General features: G+C 35.3%; 1 protein-coding gene across 3 annotated transcripts in view; it reads left to right on the top strand.

Moving 5' to 3' along the window:
- Nucleotides 1-20,491, top strand: part of LOC108967898 (ATP-binding cassette sub-family C member Sur) — a 55,614-nt gene that overhangs the window by 27,057 nt on the left and 8,066 nt on the right. For all 3 annotated transcript variants that reach the window (XM_018931569.1, XM_018931567.1, XM_018931570.1), the window contains exons 7-13: nucleotides 2,426-2,563; nucleotides 3,047-3,209; nucleotides 3,277-4,240; nucleotides 12,778-13,039; nucleotides 17,077-17,214; nucleotides 18,602-18,735; nucleotides 19,662-20,079. In XM_018931569.1, the coding sequence (XP_018787114.1) occupies nucleotides 2,426-2,563; nucleotides 3,047-3,209; nucleotides 3,277-4,240; nucleotides 12,778-13,039; nucleotides 17,077-17,214; nucleotides 18,602-18,735; nucleotides 19,662-20,079 (2,217 nt within the window). The remainder of the gene's footprint in view (nucleotides 1-2,425; nucleotides 2,564-3,046; nucleotides 3,210-3,276; nucleotides 4,241-12,777; nucleotides 13,040-17,076; nucleotides 17,215-18,601; nucleotides 18,736-19,661; nucleotides 20,080-20,491) is intronic.

The following is a 20,491-nucleotide window of genomic DNA, read 5'->3' as shown; positions in this document are numbered from 1 at the left end:
TAATTGAACTAAATCAAAGTACTTATCTAGTTTTTGGTATTAGCATCCAATCGATTAAAAGTCCAGTTCCAGTCTCCCGGTAAGTCTCAAACACGAACAAGATTGCTATCACTTTAAAACTACAAAATCCTGCAAATATTCCAGAACACCAAAAAAACACGTCCACCTTCACTAACTTTCACTTGGTATCATTGTGTGCTGGTGTGTGTGTGTGTGTGACACACATACGCCTATGAATTTACATCACGGTGTTTTTAATAGACATAAAAGTGTAAAGAAAATATTATATTATTTAATTTAAATAAATTTGTCTAAACAAATGTCAAAAATGTTCATAAATAAATGTTGTTGTTGCACTTGCCTTGATTTGGTTTTATTTACAGTGCATGCCAAAGTTTGGATTAATAAAGCGAAATTGATTACAGTAAATATGAATGACTTGATGTGCTTTGAGAATTTACTACAATGAAAAATAGACAGTAGCATAATGAAATTGTATAAAACATGAATATTACTTATTTTTAAACACATCAATGATTATTTAAACATTTTTATCTATATACATAGAGTATATGATAATGAATATGTGAACTTAGTGTTAGACAAGGCTAGGTCGTATTGTTGATACTCGCGCCCAAATTAGCGCTGGATCTCACTTGCATAGCTGTAAACGTTGATATAAATAAAAAATCCGAAAAATGTACCAATAGATATTCATAGAACAACGAAGCGATCCGATTTTGGTAACATATTTTTTTAGAGATTTAAGGGGTTATATGGGTTTCCTCTTGTAAAGCCTTTTTTTTAACAATTTTTTGCTCATATAAAAGATGAAAGATTTTATTAGATACACTCTTAACAAAAAAATTCTGAAATGTTTTGAAAAAATAAATGTTTTAAACTGGGGCATTGCGACGCCATTTTCGATGACTTCTTGGAAAAAAGATGCGTTGGCAGTTACTCCAATCGACTTGAAAATTAAGGAGAATATTCTAGAGGTGTTGTAGAACTTAATAAAACAGTAAAAAAAATTGGAAATCATTGAAATCAGCAAACCTTTTAATATCAATCCCAGCCAATTCGCTAGGTCCCTCAGAAGCATATCTATCTAGATATATCGGTTTAAACAAGCTGGGCAGTAAAGGAGAAAGTGTCTAGATGATTTCAGAGGGTGTGGGATAATAGTTTCTAATCGGTTGAAATTTGATGAAGCATACCCTCTTTAGCCTCCTAATTTTCAGCGATGCCGGTGTGACCGTGCACCTCAAGAATTTTAATACGGCAGAAGTTTAATAGCTGAATCCGTGAGTATGGGGCTAGTCTATTTGACATTATAGAATGAAGTTGGACTTTGGAGCTGTTTGCCTTCATTTGAAAGGTACTACAGTAGTCTTGTATCATAAAGCTAGGGTCGATGGAGCGCTTCTAACAGAAGATGTTTCCTACTCTCCCTCCCTCTTATTTTCTATATATGCTGCTCCTACTGTCCGGAGTATTACATAGAGTATTGGCCGTCTATGCAGCGCAATATTTCCCCCTTTATTTGCTTTAGTACGGGTTCTTTTTTCGTTAAACTTCATAGCTCTGCTTAGAGATTATTGTGCAGATGATTCGTAGGCATTCCCTGATTATAGCCTGAGGCCTCTCCGTGATTGAGTTGTAGAGTCATTGTTTCTTGAGCCATGTTTTCCATGCAACTGCGTCAACTTCACGCTTGTGATGAATATTTCGAGTTTAGTGCTACTGGCGAATGAGTTATAGACCAGGCATGTTTCGCTTCCATGAAAAAACATTGAGTTCACGCATGTGATGAATGTTCAGAGCTTAGTACTTCTGGAGATTTGTTAACTTGCCCTACCAATAGCAGCCGTTCAAATGCCGATCTTGCTTGGTTCATTCTACAATTGACAACCGTTCTTTCCTCAACTGCATAGGGCATACTGTTTTGTCGTATACCTACCAGTAGAAATGATGCAACCTTTTAGCAAGACTCTTATTAGTAGTAACACCGTAACATTATGGGGGTTTATAAAATTGTGAGTGTGTGTCAACTTAAAATATGACAATAAATTTAAGGAATTATTCCATAAATCACCGAATTCACCAAATTTGCTCCCAGCGACTAATTACTCTTTTCAGGACCCAACTGAGAGCTTCGAAATTGCACAATATCGAAATGTTGGAAATAAGTGCATTATTCTTGAAGGATTTTATTGTGAGAAATATGGCTATATTTTTCTCCTTAATTGTTTGGTCAAACAATTTCTTACTCATGCATATGTATTTAGTACTATATGTAGACTATATGATACATACAATTTATGTTTATTATCCTGCGATAAGTTTACATTTTATATTTATTTCAATTAATTTTATTCTTATATATAACCATTATAATATATATTAATCTTACTTTCAATTTCAGATCGGTGTGGTTATGTATCTACTTTATCTTAAATTGGGCATAAGCGCTATCATTGGCTCATTTGTTTGTATTCTGACGATGACACCGCTGCAATTTCTCATTGGGCGTGCCATGTCCTTCAATACGGATAAAGTTGCGGTATGTGTTACGTTATAAGATTTTTGAAAAGTTCAGTTCCTACTTAGAACATAATTAAACTACTATTCAACTGTTTGATGATTTGGATTGAAGTTTTGACAGATCTTCTATGTGATTGTGCTTAACCTGGTTCTAAGTTTGATCTGTAAAATCAGTTTAACTATGCCGGAACTCTCAGAGATCGAATTCTTTTTATATATTATAAATTATCTTTAAAATTCTGTAATGGTAAATAACCAAAAATTATGGTCACATTTGCCTCTGCCGTAGAAATATTTATATGAGAACTTTCGAGATCTTAGTTATGCTTTCGAAAGCTTTGATTATTATGGAGTATTGTAAAAATATCCTGAGGATGCCTAAACTTAATTCGAAAATTTAAAAAATGTAGTTTGGTTTCAAAGTACCAAAAATTTTTTTTAAATAATTTAAATTTTTAAACTGCCTTTTAAACGCCTCCAACTAAAATTTTCTTTTTTATAGGAATGCGCCGACCAACGTCTTAGAATAATACACGATGTATTAATGGGTATCAAAGCCATTAAATTTAATGTTTGGACCGAGTCATTTGTGCATCGCATTGATGAGAAGCGTAAAATGGAACTGAAATATCTCGGCTGGGATTCTTTCTACTTTACTTTGATGAGTAAGTACGCGGAAATTTTATAAAATTATATTAGATATGCTAATAAATATACTTTCTACTCTTCCAGCCATACTCACACATATCTCAAGCGTTCTTATTAGCTACGTCACGTTGGCTGCATATGTGGCGCTCGAAGGTGACGAGGCCGAATTCACCGCCAGTCGTTTATTCTCCGCTTTGGCGCTATTTCAGCAACTGACAGTGCCACTACTTATATTCCCCATAACCGTGCCCATTATTTTATCTGCTGTTGTGTCCACAAAACGCCTCGAACGCTTTTTCAGCGCGCGCGAAATACACAAACAATTCGAGGGCATACGTCACATGGCTCGCATACTGAGCAAAAGTGATGCTTCGCTGGACTTCTACGAAGTACAAGGCAAATCCATAAATGACCTAACGATAAGTGAAAGCGGCAGCGGCGATAGTGGCTTGGGTTTGGTTGGCGATAAGCATCGCGTTCAACGTGAGAATAAATTGAATGAACGCCTGGCGCTGAAGCTGCATATACCGGAGAGTCCTGCACCGTTGGCGCACTCGGAACCACAAACACCGCTCACAACAAACGATCCATCAATAGTCGATAAACATTTGCTAACGCCACGCCGCAACAGTGAGGAGCATTTGCTTGGTAGCGCAGTGGGCCGTAAGTTGAGTCAACAGCGTCGCGATTTATTGCGCAATAGTCCTTATGTAGTAATACGACCGCGCAAGTTTCCCGGTGGCGCGACAGCGCAGCCGCATGCACAACTCACGCCAGCACAGCAGTTGGCGCATAAACGCATGGATTCATGGAGTCGCGACTCGTTGGTGCTCAAGTTGCCGGAAGATATGGCGGTGTCGGTGCGTGATGCTTGCTTCGCTTGGAATCCGCAATATCCGGAGTTGCGTCTATTGACTCTACGCAATGTGACAGTGCCGCGTAGCAAACTCACCATAGTGGTAGGTAAAAATGGCAGCGGCAAGACATCGCTACTGTCAGCTTTGCTTATGGAAATGCCGCTGCTGCGTGGCGATATCATCTGGAATAAGTGAGTATATGCTGTTCTGCCTGTAAATATATGTAGTATGTATGTGAAGGTGACAATATACTCGTATACAGTCAAACTGTCAAAAGAACAAGCTTTTCACATATTTACATAACTACAAATCTTCGTTACCGCCTTCAAAATGGGAAGTGCTTCAATAGATTGGTGAGTGGGAAGAATCCGTTGGAGGAGAGGGCAGGGAGTGAGGGTTTACTCTTAGGAGCTCTATATCTTCCAAGCCGAAGTTCCAGCTAAGAAGGTAACAGCATATACTTGCCTTGAAGTCGTTCAGGGTTGGTCGAGGAGTGCCTAACCTATATCAATAGCATTTTTGTTCCTTTGTGATAAGACTGGGAGCCAGGCCATAGCGGGATCGCAGGAAATTGCAAGACTGAAGAGCTGGCAATGAAAAGCATCAAACCGCTATCGGTAGAGCGAGTCGATACCCCGTATCCTCTTGTGATCTACTACTAGATAGTTTGGCCAGCGCTGGCCCACCATCGGTACGTGGGCAAACGTCTTTTGGCCCAAGATCGATCGCAACAGATCTAGTGATCTCTTTGCCGTCAGTAAGTCTAGTATCTCCCCAGTTGTGGAGCTTTTAATAGTCCATTGCTCTATTGACGTCTATGCTATAATGTTAGGAATCTTACTCGGCGCTATCTGCAGACGCTTTATGGAAACCTATTTTGAAGCTAATAATGAAGATTTGAAATTTATTTAATAATCATATTAACTTAATTTTGCATAACCCGAACAGGGTGAACATTTGTAACATTCAAAAGGAAATGTCGCCTATACAGCCTGGCCGGACTTTTGTATGGAAATTCGTGAAAATGACAAATCTGTTCCAATGTTATAGTCTTTGAATTATATACTCTACATTCTTTCTTCTTCTCTGAATAAGTCTCAGACCGCTGGCATGGTTAGTAAGTACGAAACATGTTACTTATACGTCATGGCGAATAAGGTATGGCGTTTTCTAGTTTGTAAACAAATTATATTTCTGTGATTGTGTGCACGATTACCGCCCAAAATCTCATAATCATTATTAAATCCAATATTTAATGCCTTATTCCAAACCGTAATCCTTCTTCGAGAGTCAATGGCGAACTTTGAGTGCATATCTGATATTATTAGTTAGTTTTCAAAGCTCATTTTAAGGCGGTACACAAGCCAACGTATTGATACCTAAAATCTTTAAAATCTCCTCTTGATTCCCTTTCTAATAATCAAAATTATGGCAATTAGTATTCAGAGCAAATGTTACTCATACGTCATGGTGCGCCAAGCTTACAGGTGTTTGTTTCAATTCCTAGCAATGTATAGACTGAAGTATTATAAACTTTTGTGACATTCTAAGCAGCTCATATGAAAATTCTTCGCTGGAAGTAAGACAGTGACATAGATGTACAAGTATATAAAAGTATATATTTTCGACTTTTGAAAAAAATTGAGAATTTATATGTATGCGATTTTATTTACATTAGTACGTCAAATGGAATTTTACGAATCTTAAATATAAAAACATAGAAGTTGCAAAGTTGTGTTGGTAGCCTTTGTTCCTTTGTTTGTGTATAAAGATACTTAAATACTGAGGCTGCCGTCAGCTGTTTGGTATTATAATTCTTTAATTTTTTTTGCTTAGGTTTTATTTTTGAATTCATTGCATTTCACATATTGCAATAATATTTAGGTATATATTTCTTTTAATTTAAATTTATTGTGATTTTATATTCACTTCCAAGTTAAAAGCGATTTTTTTCGAGCATTTTTTTGAAGCGCCATTTAATTTAATAAGTAAAAAAAAAATAATATAAATTTAGGATATTTAAGGTATTTTACTAATCGTTGACTAATTTAAAAAAATGGAAATATCTTTGTCTCGAAACCGTTACAGAAAAGGACCTTTGAAAAAAGTGTTTGGTATTAAGTGTTAAGGAAGTTTGTGTGCTTAAAAATATCAAAAATTAAAAAACTAAAAAAAGAAATATTACGATAGATGAATGAACTAATTGTTAGTCGAAATATTGAAATTTGACACAGTATTTACACTTTAGTATTTTTCAAAAAATAGATTTTTGTACGAAGAATCTTATTCCTTCCATCATTACTTAAAAAACATATCTAAAAAGGTCGAATATATGTAAAACTTAATTAAAAATTATAATTTTTAACAAAATATTCTTTTCCAAGAAAAAGATATTTTTGTTGAAAAAAATTTACACTACAGGGTGGTCCAAAAATTGATTTTAGTACGAAAAATATTATTCCTTCCATCATTACGTACCAAACATATCTTAAAAGCTGTTTAAAACTTTTACGTCGATCGGATTAACTGTTTGGGAGAACTTTTCCTCATCGGCTACGAAAACAGTGTTTCGAGAGAAATTCGTTGCGAAAATATATAAATTCAATACATAGACAATATTCAATATTCGGTTATAGCTCCTTAAAGCAAGCAATGTATACAAATATTGGTTGTCGAAAAAGTCTTTTCGTATTTCCAATTACACTTCAACTTATTTTTTTATATTTAAAATGTTAAATGAAGCTTAAAATCTCACCTTTCAAACACTATATGGTAAGACACAATGTGATCGGAGATATATGTATGATTATAACGACATCTATTGACAAAAGAAGAAAAGATTTTTTAGACGACCCAATATTATATAAGTTTAAAGTAAATTATTTATAAAAGATCAACATTTTAGTACACGCACATTTAAATTTTTTTTATAAACCAGCGTATGGAAATTTAATTTTCTCTTGACATAAAATTTAACCGTCAACTTTAAATAGATATCCATGACAACTCAATTTTTTTCCACAGCACGTGACTAACTACAGTTTCCTTTTCTTTATGCATTCATGTGGCTTGTAGCAAAGCTAGTATATTCACATGCAAAAAAAGGATATAAATGTCCATAAGTTTGTGTGCAACGTAATAATAAATTCTCACCAATGTGGCAATTTATAATAGCAATTGAAATTATTGCATATGCGTGAATTCCAATTGCACCAATACACATGCACATGCACCCATATGTGAGCAACTGCCGTTATGGCTCATATAACACTATTCCACAGCACACAACTACACACATACACACAGATCTGCGTGTTTTTACATACATGAAATTGCATTTATAATGCAGCAGCACCACTTTAGCACCGAGAGTACATTTGTAGGTTTGCGCATAACTGTGATTCCAACGCTGCGCACATCAGCTGCAGTCGCAGATTTCGTATAGACCCATAAACATTGATTTTCTCACTTTTTTTGCGCATTTTTTTGTGTTTTTTTTGCATTATCTACTTTTGTTGCGCTATTTCGCAAGCCATGGCTTGTGGGGAGACACACACATTCACATCTCATTTACACATTACACCCATCAAACTGCCCCTTTGTCTGGCCGCCTGTCTGCATTTCTCAGCAAACGATTCACTGACTTTTACCTCCTCAACTACTGCCCCCGTTTTTTGCATCGTCTTACAAGTTTTCTTTCGCTTTACCTCTACTTCGTTGCCGCTAGCCTTGCTTACAATCCCTGCTTTATCAAGCATGCCACAGTTTTTCACTGCGATCTTTAGTGCCTGAAATCTTTGCTGCATTTCGATGCAATAAAATTAACATACAAACATTTGTTATAAATTGCAATGACGTGCTGTGCATGGAAATGGCCGCACAAATATGTTGAACGACTGCTGCATTTCATTGCGTTTTCATGCGAGTATGCGCCACAGCCACGGCGCTGCTTAAAGAATCATATATGTACATACATAGCAAGTGGTCAATCTGCGCATAGTTGTGTGTGCGTGTGTGCATGTGTGAGTGATGGGATAATGTGATTTAAAAAATTACAATAACATTTAATGCGAATATTGAGTACTTTAGTGGTGCGACAGCGCGTATGAGTAACGTGCATGAGCTGACATGAGGCACTTCGTTGCGAAGCAAATACATATACTTACAGACATTTATGCTTGTAGACATATGTTTATGTGCAGAGCTGTATACTTACTGCATATACTTAATATTACAACAACAATTTCACCTTAAATAAAATGTAAATAAAAGTGAACAATACTGTGTGTGTAGTTTTTGCGAAATCCTTAGACATTGCGACTTAGATATTTTTCTTCGTCAAAAAAATTTTATTTTTATAACGGTTGTATGTATCACCCATAGATATAGGGTTATATACATATATATAAATGATCAGGATGACGAAATAAGGGTGACTGTATGTCCGTCCATGCAAGCTGTAACTTGAGTAAAACTTTAGGTGTCTTAATGAAATTTGTTAGACGTGTTCCTTTGCAAAAAAGTAAGGACGAGTTTTGAAAAAGTGGGCGTGGCCCCGACCTCTAATAGGTTTAATGTATCAATCAACATAAATTCCATAGACCACTAAAGTTACAATAGTCAAATTCACTCAAGACAAATCACTTAAGCATTGTAATAATGGATGAATTCTGAAAATAGCCCCGTCCACTCTCTATATAACGGTGCTGTTAAAAACTATTAAAAGTTCGTTAAGCCTATAACCAAAAACCTCAGAGACATTAAATTTTACCACCGAGATGGTATTTGATGGCATTATATGTGCCGTGGTTAAAATTGCTCAACGGTCCACTTTTTGGTGAAATCGCATATTTCGGGATCTGTTCGACCAATTTTAATCAAATTTGGTACGTGCCATTCTTCTAACACTTATGTGTCATAGTGCGAAATCGGTCCACAACCATGCCTATTCCCCATATAGTACATTCCATTTGATTATTTCTTTCCCTAAATATCGAATATGTGCACCCTAAAACTAGAACTCTGAAAGAATAATTTCATGATAACAGTGTTAATGTGTATCAATAAGGAATAGAATCGCGTTAATACCTTCTTGAGCTCTCATATACCTAATATAGGCATATTCGAACTTCCAGGTGATTTTATACCACATATATTAGCCAATATGTGAAGTGTCTCCATGAAAATGAGACTGCGTTACTCATAACACTTTATCTTTGTGCCAACTATTTCACAAGGATTTAAAAGTTATGGGAGAAAGGTATTAAGACTGATTGGATCGTTCCATTATCGCAGAAAACTTTAAAGGAAAGGCTTATAAAGAATATTTAATTGGGATATAACATACATTTTTGACATTTATATCTCTGTTTACTCCAGTAGGGTAACTTTTTTCAAAAGTATTTTTTTGACAGATCGCGGGTGAGTCGCGTCAAGCTGTCATGTTATTTTTATTCAGTATTGATTGGCGTTTCATCATGGAAAAACTTACGCCTGAACAACGTTTCCAAATCGTTCAACTTCATGTTCTGTAAAGAATGTGTTTCGCTAACTATTCCCAACACCATCACTCATCTTGAAATTTAGCACTCATTATTGATCATCAAGAAGATTCGATGGTTTCGAGCCGAAGCCTGTTCAGAGATGAGGCCCATTTCTGGCACAATGGGTATGCTAAAAAGCAAAATTGCCGGGAATTTGAGGGGAAGAGCAACTTGAAGAGATTAAAGAGCTGCCATTTTATCCACAAAAAATAACGTATTGTGTAACTGTCAATGGCGACCATCATCACACCACGATAACCGACTATTTGATGACTGAAATTGAATTTGGTTTCAACAAGACGGCTGTGCAGTTTTATGTAATGTAAAATGAAAATAAATATTTAAAAATAAACATGATCAAATCTTACAAACTACTAACAAGCATCAGTAGTTCTGTCCAGCAGTCCATAGTCTCATAAATTGTGAGTACAAAATGTATCAGAAACCGATTTTAAATCAAGGCCAACAAAAGCACTAGAGACCAGTGTTATATTTTCTTCCACATTTAATAAAAATAATTAATTATTTGACATTTAAGAAGCAATAATAGTATTACTCATCGGTCCTAAGTGAGTTATGTTAGTTTAAGTTCTTACCAATATTTCAAATATTTTTCTTGATAACAAAAGTAATATCATTCTTTAATCTGTAAAATCGACTACCAACCGTTAAAATTAATTATTATATATATTTAAATTGCTACATCAACAATGTATGTATGATATGTAGCATCATAACTACCTTATATGTCATCCAAAATGTATAATAGTGGCAACTCTATTTCCGTTTGCAACAAAATTCAGTTCAGTGCAATAAATTTAACGCTCAAATCGACTTTGCGCTCAAACGTTGCAACACCGCAAAAGTAACTTACGTAATATAATTAAAACTGTTATATGTACTATTACTTTTGTACATATGTATATATACACGCAGTATGTTAGCGCTGGCAACTAAGTTGTAAGGTGCTTATGTCTTCTAAGTAAAATTTATATTTCCTACAATTCACCAAATTCGATACTCAATATAAGGGCTTGTACATGCGTAACAACACTACATGCTTACAGTTATCGCGAAAGTCATTTATTTTGCTGGTAAGCAATAACAACAAACACATAAATAAGGGCAGTCTCTGGTGCGTTGGGACACCGAAATGGTATAAAGTGTTGTATTTTTGAGGGAGGCAAGGATATCGAAAAGAAAATTCTATACTTTAAGTTACCCTTCACTGTACTTATTAATTTCACTTCGTATATTTAAAAACAGGACTCAAGATAAATTCATAAAGAGTTAAATAACGCCTAAGCAGAGTACATTAAGTTTTTCATGAATTTTTAACATCCGGAATTAGAGTGTCTCCGCCTAAAGTATATAAATAATCAGTGTAACGAGCTAAGTCGATTTAGCTATACTATATAGTCCCTCATATGTAAAAATATTCATCCGAAATTTAGTACACATCCTTTCGGAGCTTCTTATTTGTCGAAACTGAGAATATCGGGCCATTATAGAATATAGCTGTCATACAAATTGATCGATCAAAATAAAGTTCTTATATGGAGAAGTATTTATTTGACAAGATATCTTTATGAAATTTTTGCACGAAGTATTGTCCAAAGCAGCGGTGCTATCTCCAAATAAATTGTTGGGATCGGGCCTTCATAGCACATAGCTGCCATACAAACCGATTGCTGAAAATCAAACCCTTGTATATATACTTTTTTATTCGACAAGATATCTACATGAAATTTGGCATGGATTAATATCCTTGTCAATGCTAAAATCTACAAAGAAATCGTTGAGATCCAATCATTATAGGATATAGCTGCCATAGAAACTGGTCGTTTAAAATCTAATCCTTGTATAGAAAACTTGTTTTTTTGACAAGATATCTTCACGAAATTTGACATGAATTATTATTTAGGATAGCATTTAGCTGCCATACAAACTGATCGATAAAAATAAAGTTTTTCTAAAGAAGCCTTTTTTATTTTACAAACTATTAGCAGCGTTAGCAAAAAATTAAAGTTTCTTTAACAAAAAATTCAATATAAAATTGTATTAACCAAGTAACATTTATTTTCATTCCTTTCATCTGACTACAAAGCGCATTATATAAGCAAGCTTTTAAATGTTGCCTGTGAAGTCCTTGAAAGTTTCGTTTTTGCCTTTCAATCAATAATTAGTCACCCATTGTAACTTGCATATACCTTTCAACTAGCTGCTTGCTAACATATGTCAATACTGCGCTACTAAATTACATAGTCGCAGTTGAAAAATTCACTTGTGTATTCGGGAGTTTTTAGTTACTCATACGTCATGGCGGACAATGTCATACCAATTACATATACGCCGAACTGTGGCTATTTTGTCCAGAGCTATACAGAAATAAGCACTGATTGTCTATGCTGCTGTGCACTAACTTATAGTATTAGTGAAAATACACACACTTATGCATACATATGTAGTTATAGGACGCACATTAGTAAATATGAATTTTCCCAGAACATTGAATGTTATTAGAGAATTTACATAACAATATGAATGTGCCAAGCATTATTGTCACGCACATCAGCCAAACTCGACTCGAACTGCATGGAAACGTTTCTAATAATATTCAAATGACATACAATACAATGGAAATTTGCCTTTTTGTCTAGCCAAGTTTAGAGCATTGAAGGTAAGCTAAGGCATTGCAGGCAGTTAGATAGATGTCAGAGCGCATATGTGTTGATGGCTACACAAATGTAAATATGCTTGTGTGCATATTTCAGTGTATTGTAATTATACATATATATGTACATTTGTATATATTCTACATTGATTCTTATGAGACTGAGTTAGCCACATGTGTGTTCATATATGTGTTTGTACCTGACCCAGTTGCAACTCAACCACAGCGAGCAGCACAAGTTGGCTTCAAGTTTATATTGAAAATGAAAATTGAATTAAAGTGAAAGAAATTCAATTGAAAACGTCAGACTGGTTTACGGACATTTGCAATTACATTCGGCTATTATTTTAATAATTTTGTTTTGTCTTTCAATTCTATTATAACATAGCCGCACATGTGCGTTATAAATATCACTTTTATGCAACAAATTTATTTTTAACTCGCACATTATCTTATTTTTATATTTAAAATATATTTATGTTTTATTTTCATTTATCTGTGGCATCGAAAGGACCTCGACAATTGCTTTTGTACCGCAGCAACCCTGGCTACTCAACGCTAATATACGTGAGAATATTTTATTTGGCGAATCATTTCGTCCGCGGCGTTATGATTTCGTACTGGAGGCGTGTGCATTGAAACCGGATATTGAGTTGATGCCGGATGCGGATTTTACGGTGATTGGTGAGCGTGGCATTAATTTGTCGGGCGGTCAGCGACAGCGCATAGCCATTGCACGCGCACTTTACTCATCGGCCAATGTGGTGATAATGGTGAGTGCAATAATACAAAAAAAAAAAAAAAAAAATAAAAAAAAATATATAAAAATAAAAACAGTGGCAAAAGCGAACATTGCTATGTCTGTTCGTTATGGTAATAGCACACAGCGCGGGCGGCTAGGAAGCAGGTTAAATTGGATTGTCTGGTTAAATGGATTGTATGCGATTTTAAAAAATGTGGATGATGTAAATGTTGTGAGGTTGATGCGCATAATTAAAGCTGAATTGCTGTGAGGTGAGGCACTTTATGCGGTGTGTAGGAGGGGAATTTCATGATAATTTTAATGGGATATTTTTCTATTTTTATTTTACTTCAACTATACAGAGAAAAGTGCTTCTCATTCACTGTTAGCATTATAAGCTATAATTAAACAATTTGCTAAGCATTCTTTAGATCTAGGATAATAGAAAGAAGATCTATAAAGCGTTGGAAGTAACTTTTCTTAATAAATGAATAAATATTTTGTAGTTCACACCGTGACTCAGTTTTTGAAAGAGGTCAAATGGCTTTCTTTTGTATGAATTTACAATATTTTCTTTTAAATAGAGCAATAGTGTAAGATTTAGACTGCATAGATTCGCAATGAGAAAAGCTAAGAAAGTGGTAGAAGTGATCATTTATATACAGGGTTTGCTCGAAAAGCCGCGAATGTATTTTGGGGCATGCGCGTACCGACTGGATTCAGTAGACGGCGTTCCTAGCTAACGAACGAGCGATGGGGAGTCAGGACAAACATTTTCGTGCGACGTGTTTTTGCGAGTGGAGCAAGCTGAAAATGCAGCGTTCGGTAGAGCAGAGGTGCACAATTAAATTCTGTGTGAAACTCGGTGAATTACGTGAAATTTTACGTGGACGTCCTCAAGAGACTTAAATGAAGGGTCAATCGGTTCCGACAAGACATCGCAGCCGATTGGAAGTTACACCACAACAACGCCCCGGCTCACACCGCCTTTCTTGTGAACAGCTACCTAATCAGGACCGGCATCACAACGCTTCCGCAGTCGCCCTATAGCCCAGATGCGGCTCCCACGGGCTTTTTTGTTTCCTTGCCTGAAAAGGCCGATGAAAAGCAAGCATTTTTAGACGACAGAGGGGATCCGAGCAGCATGCACCTTTGCTATCAAGGCTATTCCCCTGACGCCTTCAATGCTTGGAAATTGAGCTGGAAATGCTGTATCGATGCAGAAGGAGCTCATTTTGAAAGTTTGTAAAGAATTGTAACGATTGGTTCAATCAATTTTTTTAAACCGACTCGGTCCTTTTACTTTTCAGACAAACGCTGTATAGTCAAGATGCATTGTTGAGGTTAAGAAAGTTTCCAAGAAAGGCTAAGAAAGAGGTTATACATACAAGCTGGGTTCCAAAGTAAACAGGACTTTTCGAATCTAGCTATATCTCTATACGTCGCCTGGTGTATTAGAATCTGCTATCTTTATTGAGAGATGAGTGAGATTTTCGTGACATTTCATTGATTGGAAGTGAAATTATTGCGTTTTAAGTGTCAGTATGTTTGTGTTATCGGTGCGAAAATGAGCTTCGAACAAAGATCCAATATAAAATTTTGTTTTAAAATTGGTAAAACTTTTACGGAAACGTCTCATTTGATGAAACAAGTTTATGCTATCTCGTAGCAGAGTGCTTGAGTGGTTTCAACGTTTTCAAACTGGCTCATAAATGACGATCAACATGTGGGCCAATTAAAATCCGTGATCACCGAAAATTCCATCGAAACTGTGCGTGAATTCATCAAAAATCAGCCGAAATCGTCATTGAAATTCATGGAAATAGAATTGAACATCTCCAAAACATCGATTTATTGCATTTCGACCGAATATTTGGACTTAAGAAAGATGTGTGCACGGTTTTTTCCAAAAAAAAAAAAAAAGACTGACGACCAAAAATTGTTCAGAATCCAACATTTGAAGGACGAATATTTGACCAAAAATCACATTTTAAGCATAAACCAATCCCTGTATTCACCTGATATGGCATCGTGAGACTTCTTCCTTTTCGGAAAAATGCTTTTGGCCATGAAAGGAAAGCGTTATGGAGGCATAAGGGCCATTCAAAAGGCTTGCACCGGCATACTTGCCACCATATCGGCCGACGGGCTGAACAATTCGTTCGACATGGTTTTTGACCGAACAAAAAGCTGTATTGAAGCAGAAGGAGACTACTTTGAATAAAATAAATTGATTTTGCCGAAAAAAACCCTTTGTTCTATTTTTTTAAGATTTTTTTTATTTCCATATCATGCAATTCGAGGCAAAAATATTCGGTTATCATTGAAATGAAGCGATTCCTCTTCATAGTAACGTGCCGGTCTTGATAATCAGAGAAGAAGTACAGCCCAATGATTTCGCCGTCCCATAAACCGCACCCAAACGTAATTGTTTTTGGATGCAATGGTGATTGCGTCAATTTAATCTTGTAATCAAATCCAAAATCTTTTCTCAAACTTTGCCATAAAGACGTCACAATGATGCCCAAAGCTTGAGAACGACGAGTGAAAGACTGATTTGGGTCTTCCTCAGTTGATGCGCTAGCGCTCTTAATTACCGAATTCCGGTAGTAAATTTTAATAATTTGGTCTAATTGTTCGATCGTATATCTTTCCATGATAAATGATAAGCTTTACTGAAGAGAATAGTTAAAGCAACAGAGAAAAATATGGCGTCGTTCATAAAGGCAAACTAAATATAGAGCTCTCAGCTGCGTTCTCAAGCATCTCTTTTGTGTGCAACGCTGTTTTTTGCAAAAGAGTCATGTCTTTTTATACGAATCTAGCTTTGGCATGTTTCATATCAAAAATATTTACCAAAATGTATCGAGTTGATCCATAAGAGATGTTGAAATCAACAAATTTAAAGACGCTGTTACTTTAAGGCTTTCAATGTTATCGCCTTTAAAAGAAACGGAAGGACGAATCGCATGAGGCAAAAAAGCATCTTTAATAGTTTGAACGTCCCTAGCTGTGATTTCATTCGTAACATAAAATTTCAAGCAAATTTGTTGTTCAATATATTGTTCATGGCGATATTCGCCAGCCAAACCTTTCGCCAATCCAGTTGTAATCATATGCGTATAATTGACGTATGGAGATTGAACTTCACATTATTCTCTTCTCATATCTATTGTCAATAATCTAATGAGTCTGACACAACCACTGATTCTGAAACTGGCTGAATAACCTTTTCAGTTTCCCGCTCGTGACATTGATGCGCTAATTACGTTTGAAAAATGCTCAAAAATATGCTATCAGGTGATGTGTTAGCTTCTCTTTCCCGCACAAACTATCTAACTAAAAATATATGATTTGGTGAAAAAAATTCACCATCGAATTTCATAGTTGGTTGTGGAATGAAAAACAAAACTGTTAAATTTTACCACATTTTTATGCGGGTTGAATTTATACTAAGCTATAAAAAATGTGGATGTTGTAAATGCTGAGGAAATTTGTTTGTGTCTGTTGACAATGTTGCATTATTTTTCATAGATAAAAGTGCAAATATATTCTAGTATATTATATACATATCTACCTTCAAAATTATATAGGTATATACGTCAATCTATTTTAAATAATCTTAAAGCTTATTCATAGCACTTTAATTCGATATGTATATATTTTATAAGTTATATATATCAGCTATATTATACTATATATATATAGTATATAAGATATATTATAGTGGTAGTCTGTCCACAAGAAATTATATACTCCTATCTATATATTTTGACTTTGATGATTATTGACGTGTGCAATCAGAAAAGGTCGCTTCATTGGCAAAATAACAAGCAAAATATTTGAAATGTTAACTGTCACTGGAGTGTTTTACATTGTTTTTATCTACCAGGCATTTATATAGAAATACACACGCATATACCAATATCTACTCATAACTAATTTATGCATATACACATACACATATTTTCCTCCTTTGCGCAACGTTTAGTCGCTATTTTATTCTATTTCTAGGCCATTTTTATTTAATAAATTTTTTATTATTAATTTTCGTTTGCCCTCCTACAGGATGATCCGTTCTCCTCGCTGGACAATGAGGTGGCACGTCATATTTTCGAACAAAGCGTACAGCGTATGTTGCTCAAGGCAAAGCGAACTGTAATATTGGTGACACAACAGTTGCAACTGACGCGGCATGCGGATTATGTAAGTGATAAAAATAAATGAAAAAGTCGCAAGAGTCGCAAATAAAAGAAGTGGCATATTAAGAGCACTAGAAAAAACCAAAAAAAAAAAAAAAAAAAATTAAACCCAGCTGTGTATGAAACGGGTTTTTGATTGAGTTTAATTTAAAGCAATTTGTGAAGTTTCGCAAATAAATGACAGTTGGATAAAAATGTATGTCTGGGGATAAGAGATCATGGCTCGAACTACGATTTATTGTTTTCTACAATCATATCATACAAGTTTATTTGGAAAATTAATAGTAAATGACAAGTACTTCAGCCTAATCAAAATGATTATTAAGAATTAAAAAATACTAAATTAATAAATACAACTTAGTCGCTTCGTTAGAAATCTCGTTTGAAATTCGTGTTGAATCTCTTATTACGGGTATTTTCAAAGATTTGGCGCAAGGTGAAAATCTGGTCAACTGTTGTCGTCAATTGTGGCCTGAAGCTACACTGATAAGATCGATATTGACGGTGGGCTTTAACCTTTCACACAATACGCTCGATAGAACCTTATATGCGATGTTGAGGAAGCTTATCCCACAGTGGTTAGCGGAGGTTGTGTGATCTCTCTTTTTGGTGATTGGACGTAGCACACTTACATTTCAATCACTAGGCATGCTTTCGTCCGACCATATTCTACAAAGAGCTAATGCCTGCTCCTTGTCAGTTCTTCGCCGCCGTATTTGAGTAGTTCGGCTGGCAATCAATCAGACTCGCCGCTTTGTTGTTTTTAAAGTGGATATTCGTTATTCAAACTGCTTCATGGTCGGGCGATGGAACGTTTGCTCCATCATGATCGATTGAAGAATCGGGTTCACCATCTCCTCTTATTATACCTTCACTGCCATCAGGCAGTCTGGAGAAGGGTTCCCTGCATATTTTCAATATGCTCTAAGTATCAGCGTATGCATGAGGGTACAAATTAGCGTATTTGTTGTTGTTGTAACGAGAAATTTCGCAAGTGAGCTTCTTGCCAAAAATAGTATGAAATCTAACCCAAAAACAATCAGACTTATGTTAGATTATATTTAGACATAAACTACCGAAATAGATCGCTCTTAGAATAAACTTTTTCTTTATTTGTGACCTCGAAACGAAATTTCTTAGAAAATTTCTAATATCTTCGAATTTCAACTATTATTGCTTTAATTTTGCTTAGTTGCTTAGTATTTCCATTAGAACGATTTTCATTTGTATTTTCTGCCATTTTTCTTTAACTTCTCTCAAATTCTTTGCATGCTTTTTGCAATCAAATTAAATTAAATGGAATTTCCGACATTTTGTGGTACTGCTTCTAAATGCTGACTGTTGCCGATGACATTGCTGCTGTCACCATTGACCAATTCAACAATTCACAGCTAATTGTCATGAAGAATGGCCAATTGCTGGCCACAGGCGGTTACAAGGAAATCGAATTGAAATATCCACATATTGTTGCCAAATGGCAAACAATTATTGCAAAAGTGAATGAGCAGACGGATGACGATGATCGGTGAGTAATAAAATTGAACTTTGGATATGCGTATGTATGTATGTATATATTCATATATAAAATTAGAATATAAGGAATAAAATTTAAGTGTTTTCATTACATTTATATCAACAATGACATAAAAGTCAAGGACTCCCAAAGTGTAGAAAAATTGTTTTATTTTCCATTTGCATTACGTTTAAAGATAACTATAAAATAACTATAGCGATTCGCACACACGCATACACATATACATATAATAGGTTGTTAAAAAAGTCTTGCGGTATTTTTATTGAATTTTCAATTATTCAGAACATTTTTTTTGATGACTCATGCCCAGCTCTTGACCGATGCTACGGCTGCTCCTATGCCGGTCTTTTTCGACCAATTCCACGATTTTATCGCAATTTTCGACGACAGGACTTCCGGAGCGTGGCGCATCTTTGACCACCTCTACACCAGAACGAAAACGTTGAAACCATCATTGTGCGGTGGAAATGGAAACTGTACCGGGTCCATAAACTGCACAAATTTTATTGAGCTTGAGATGCATTTTTGCCTTTATCGTAGTAGTACTGTAAAATATGCCGTATTTTATCTTTATTTTGCTCCATGTTTGCGACGCTATAACTCACAAACGACTTAAAAGAAACGACAATCAATTAAACAAGTATTAGCGCGTGAAACGAGCTTTCCAAAAAGGTATAGCATGACCCGATGCGGCGAATAAAACTAGAACTACGCGCTCTCAGCGACAACTAGCGAAAATACCGCAAGACTTTTTTGACAACCTAATATGTACATATATCCAACTTTGGTCAGCACTTCTAACTGAAAGAAAACACTTTCCAAATTCTAACTTTTGCACAAAGTGAATTTTTGATGAATTTCTCGTCAGCAGCAGCTTCATTACACTTCTTGTTTTCTTTGCATAATTTTTGGCACAGCAATATGGCCGCCGCTGGAAGGACAGCGTGTGAACGTTGGAAATTATACCAAAATGTTACGAAATTAGGCCTGCAGCGCACCAAGTCCACCAAAGTTATGGCAGCGAAAACAAAAGTAAAAGCCAAAGCGATAGCTATAGGAAAACCGAAAACAATTTGTAGCGACTCACGCGAAATCGTTATGAATATAGAAGAGGGTGTTGTTGGCGATGTTCGTGCTAATGGTGATACAATTGTTGAGTTGCTTGATGGTGAAGTTAGTGAGCAAGCGAACGTTGTCAATGATGTCGGTGTTGTTGCTGGTGATAGCAATGGCAAAGAGCTTGATGAAGTGGACGCTGTGGAGGAGGAAGATGAGGATGACGAGGGGAGTGAAGAGGATGATGATGACGATGAAGAGGACGATTTAATGACAGTGGTGAGTTCATAAGATATTAAGAGCAATTATTTCATAGCTGAGTATTCTGGTAGACGTGAGGCCAAACATATGTATGTATACATATGTACAATATATATAAACACACTGATACATATTTATACATATGTATGAATGTTTAATACATAAATATTCCCATAATTCATATATAAATATACATATGTATATACAGCACATATGTAATTAGAAAAAATAAGTTACAAAAGTTAAGTTATGTTCAGTTAAGATAAGTTGAGTTAAGTTAAGTTAAGTTAAGTTGAGTTAAGTTAAGTCAAGTTAAGTTAAGTTAAGTTTAGTCAAGTTAAGTTGAGTTAACCTGAGTTATGTTAAGTCAAGATAAGTTATGCTAAGTTAAGTTAAATTAAGTTAAGTTAAGTTAAGTTAAGTTAAGTTA

The sequence above is a fragment of the Bactrocera latifrons genome, unplaced genomic scaffold (genome assembly GCF_001853355.1).
Source record: "Bactrocera latifrons isolate USDA-ARS-PBARC rearing strain unplaced genomic scaffold, ASM185335v1 scaffold_2, whole genome shotgun sequence".
Classification (NCBI taxonomy): Eukaryota; Metazoa; Arthropoda; class Insecta; order Diptera; family Tephritidae; genus Bactrocera; species Bactrocera latifrons.
Note: the sequence above shows the minus strand (reverse complement) of the source record. Positions and strands in the feature narration are given on the sequence as shown.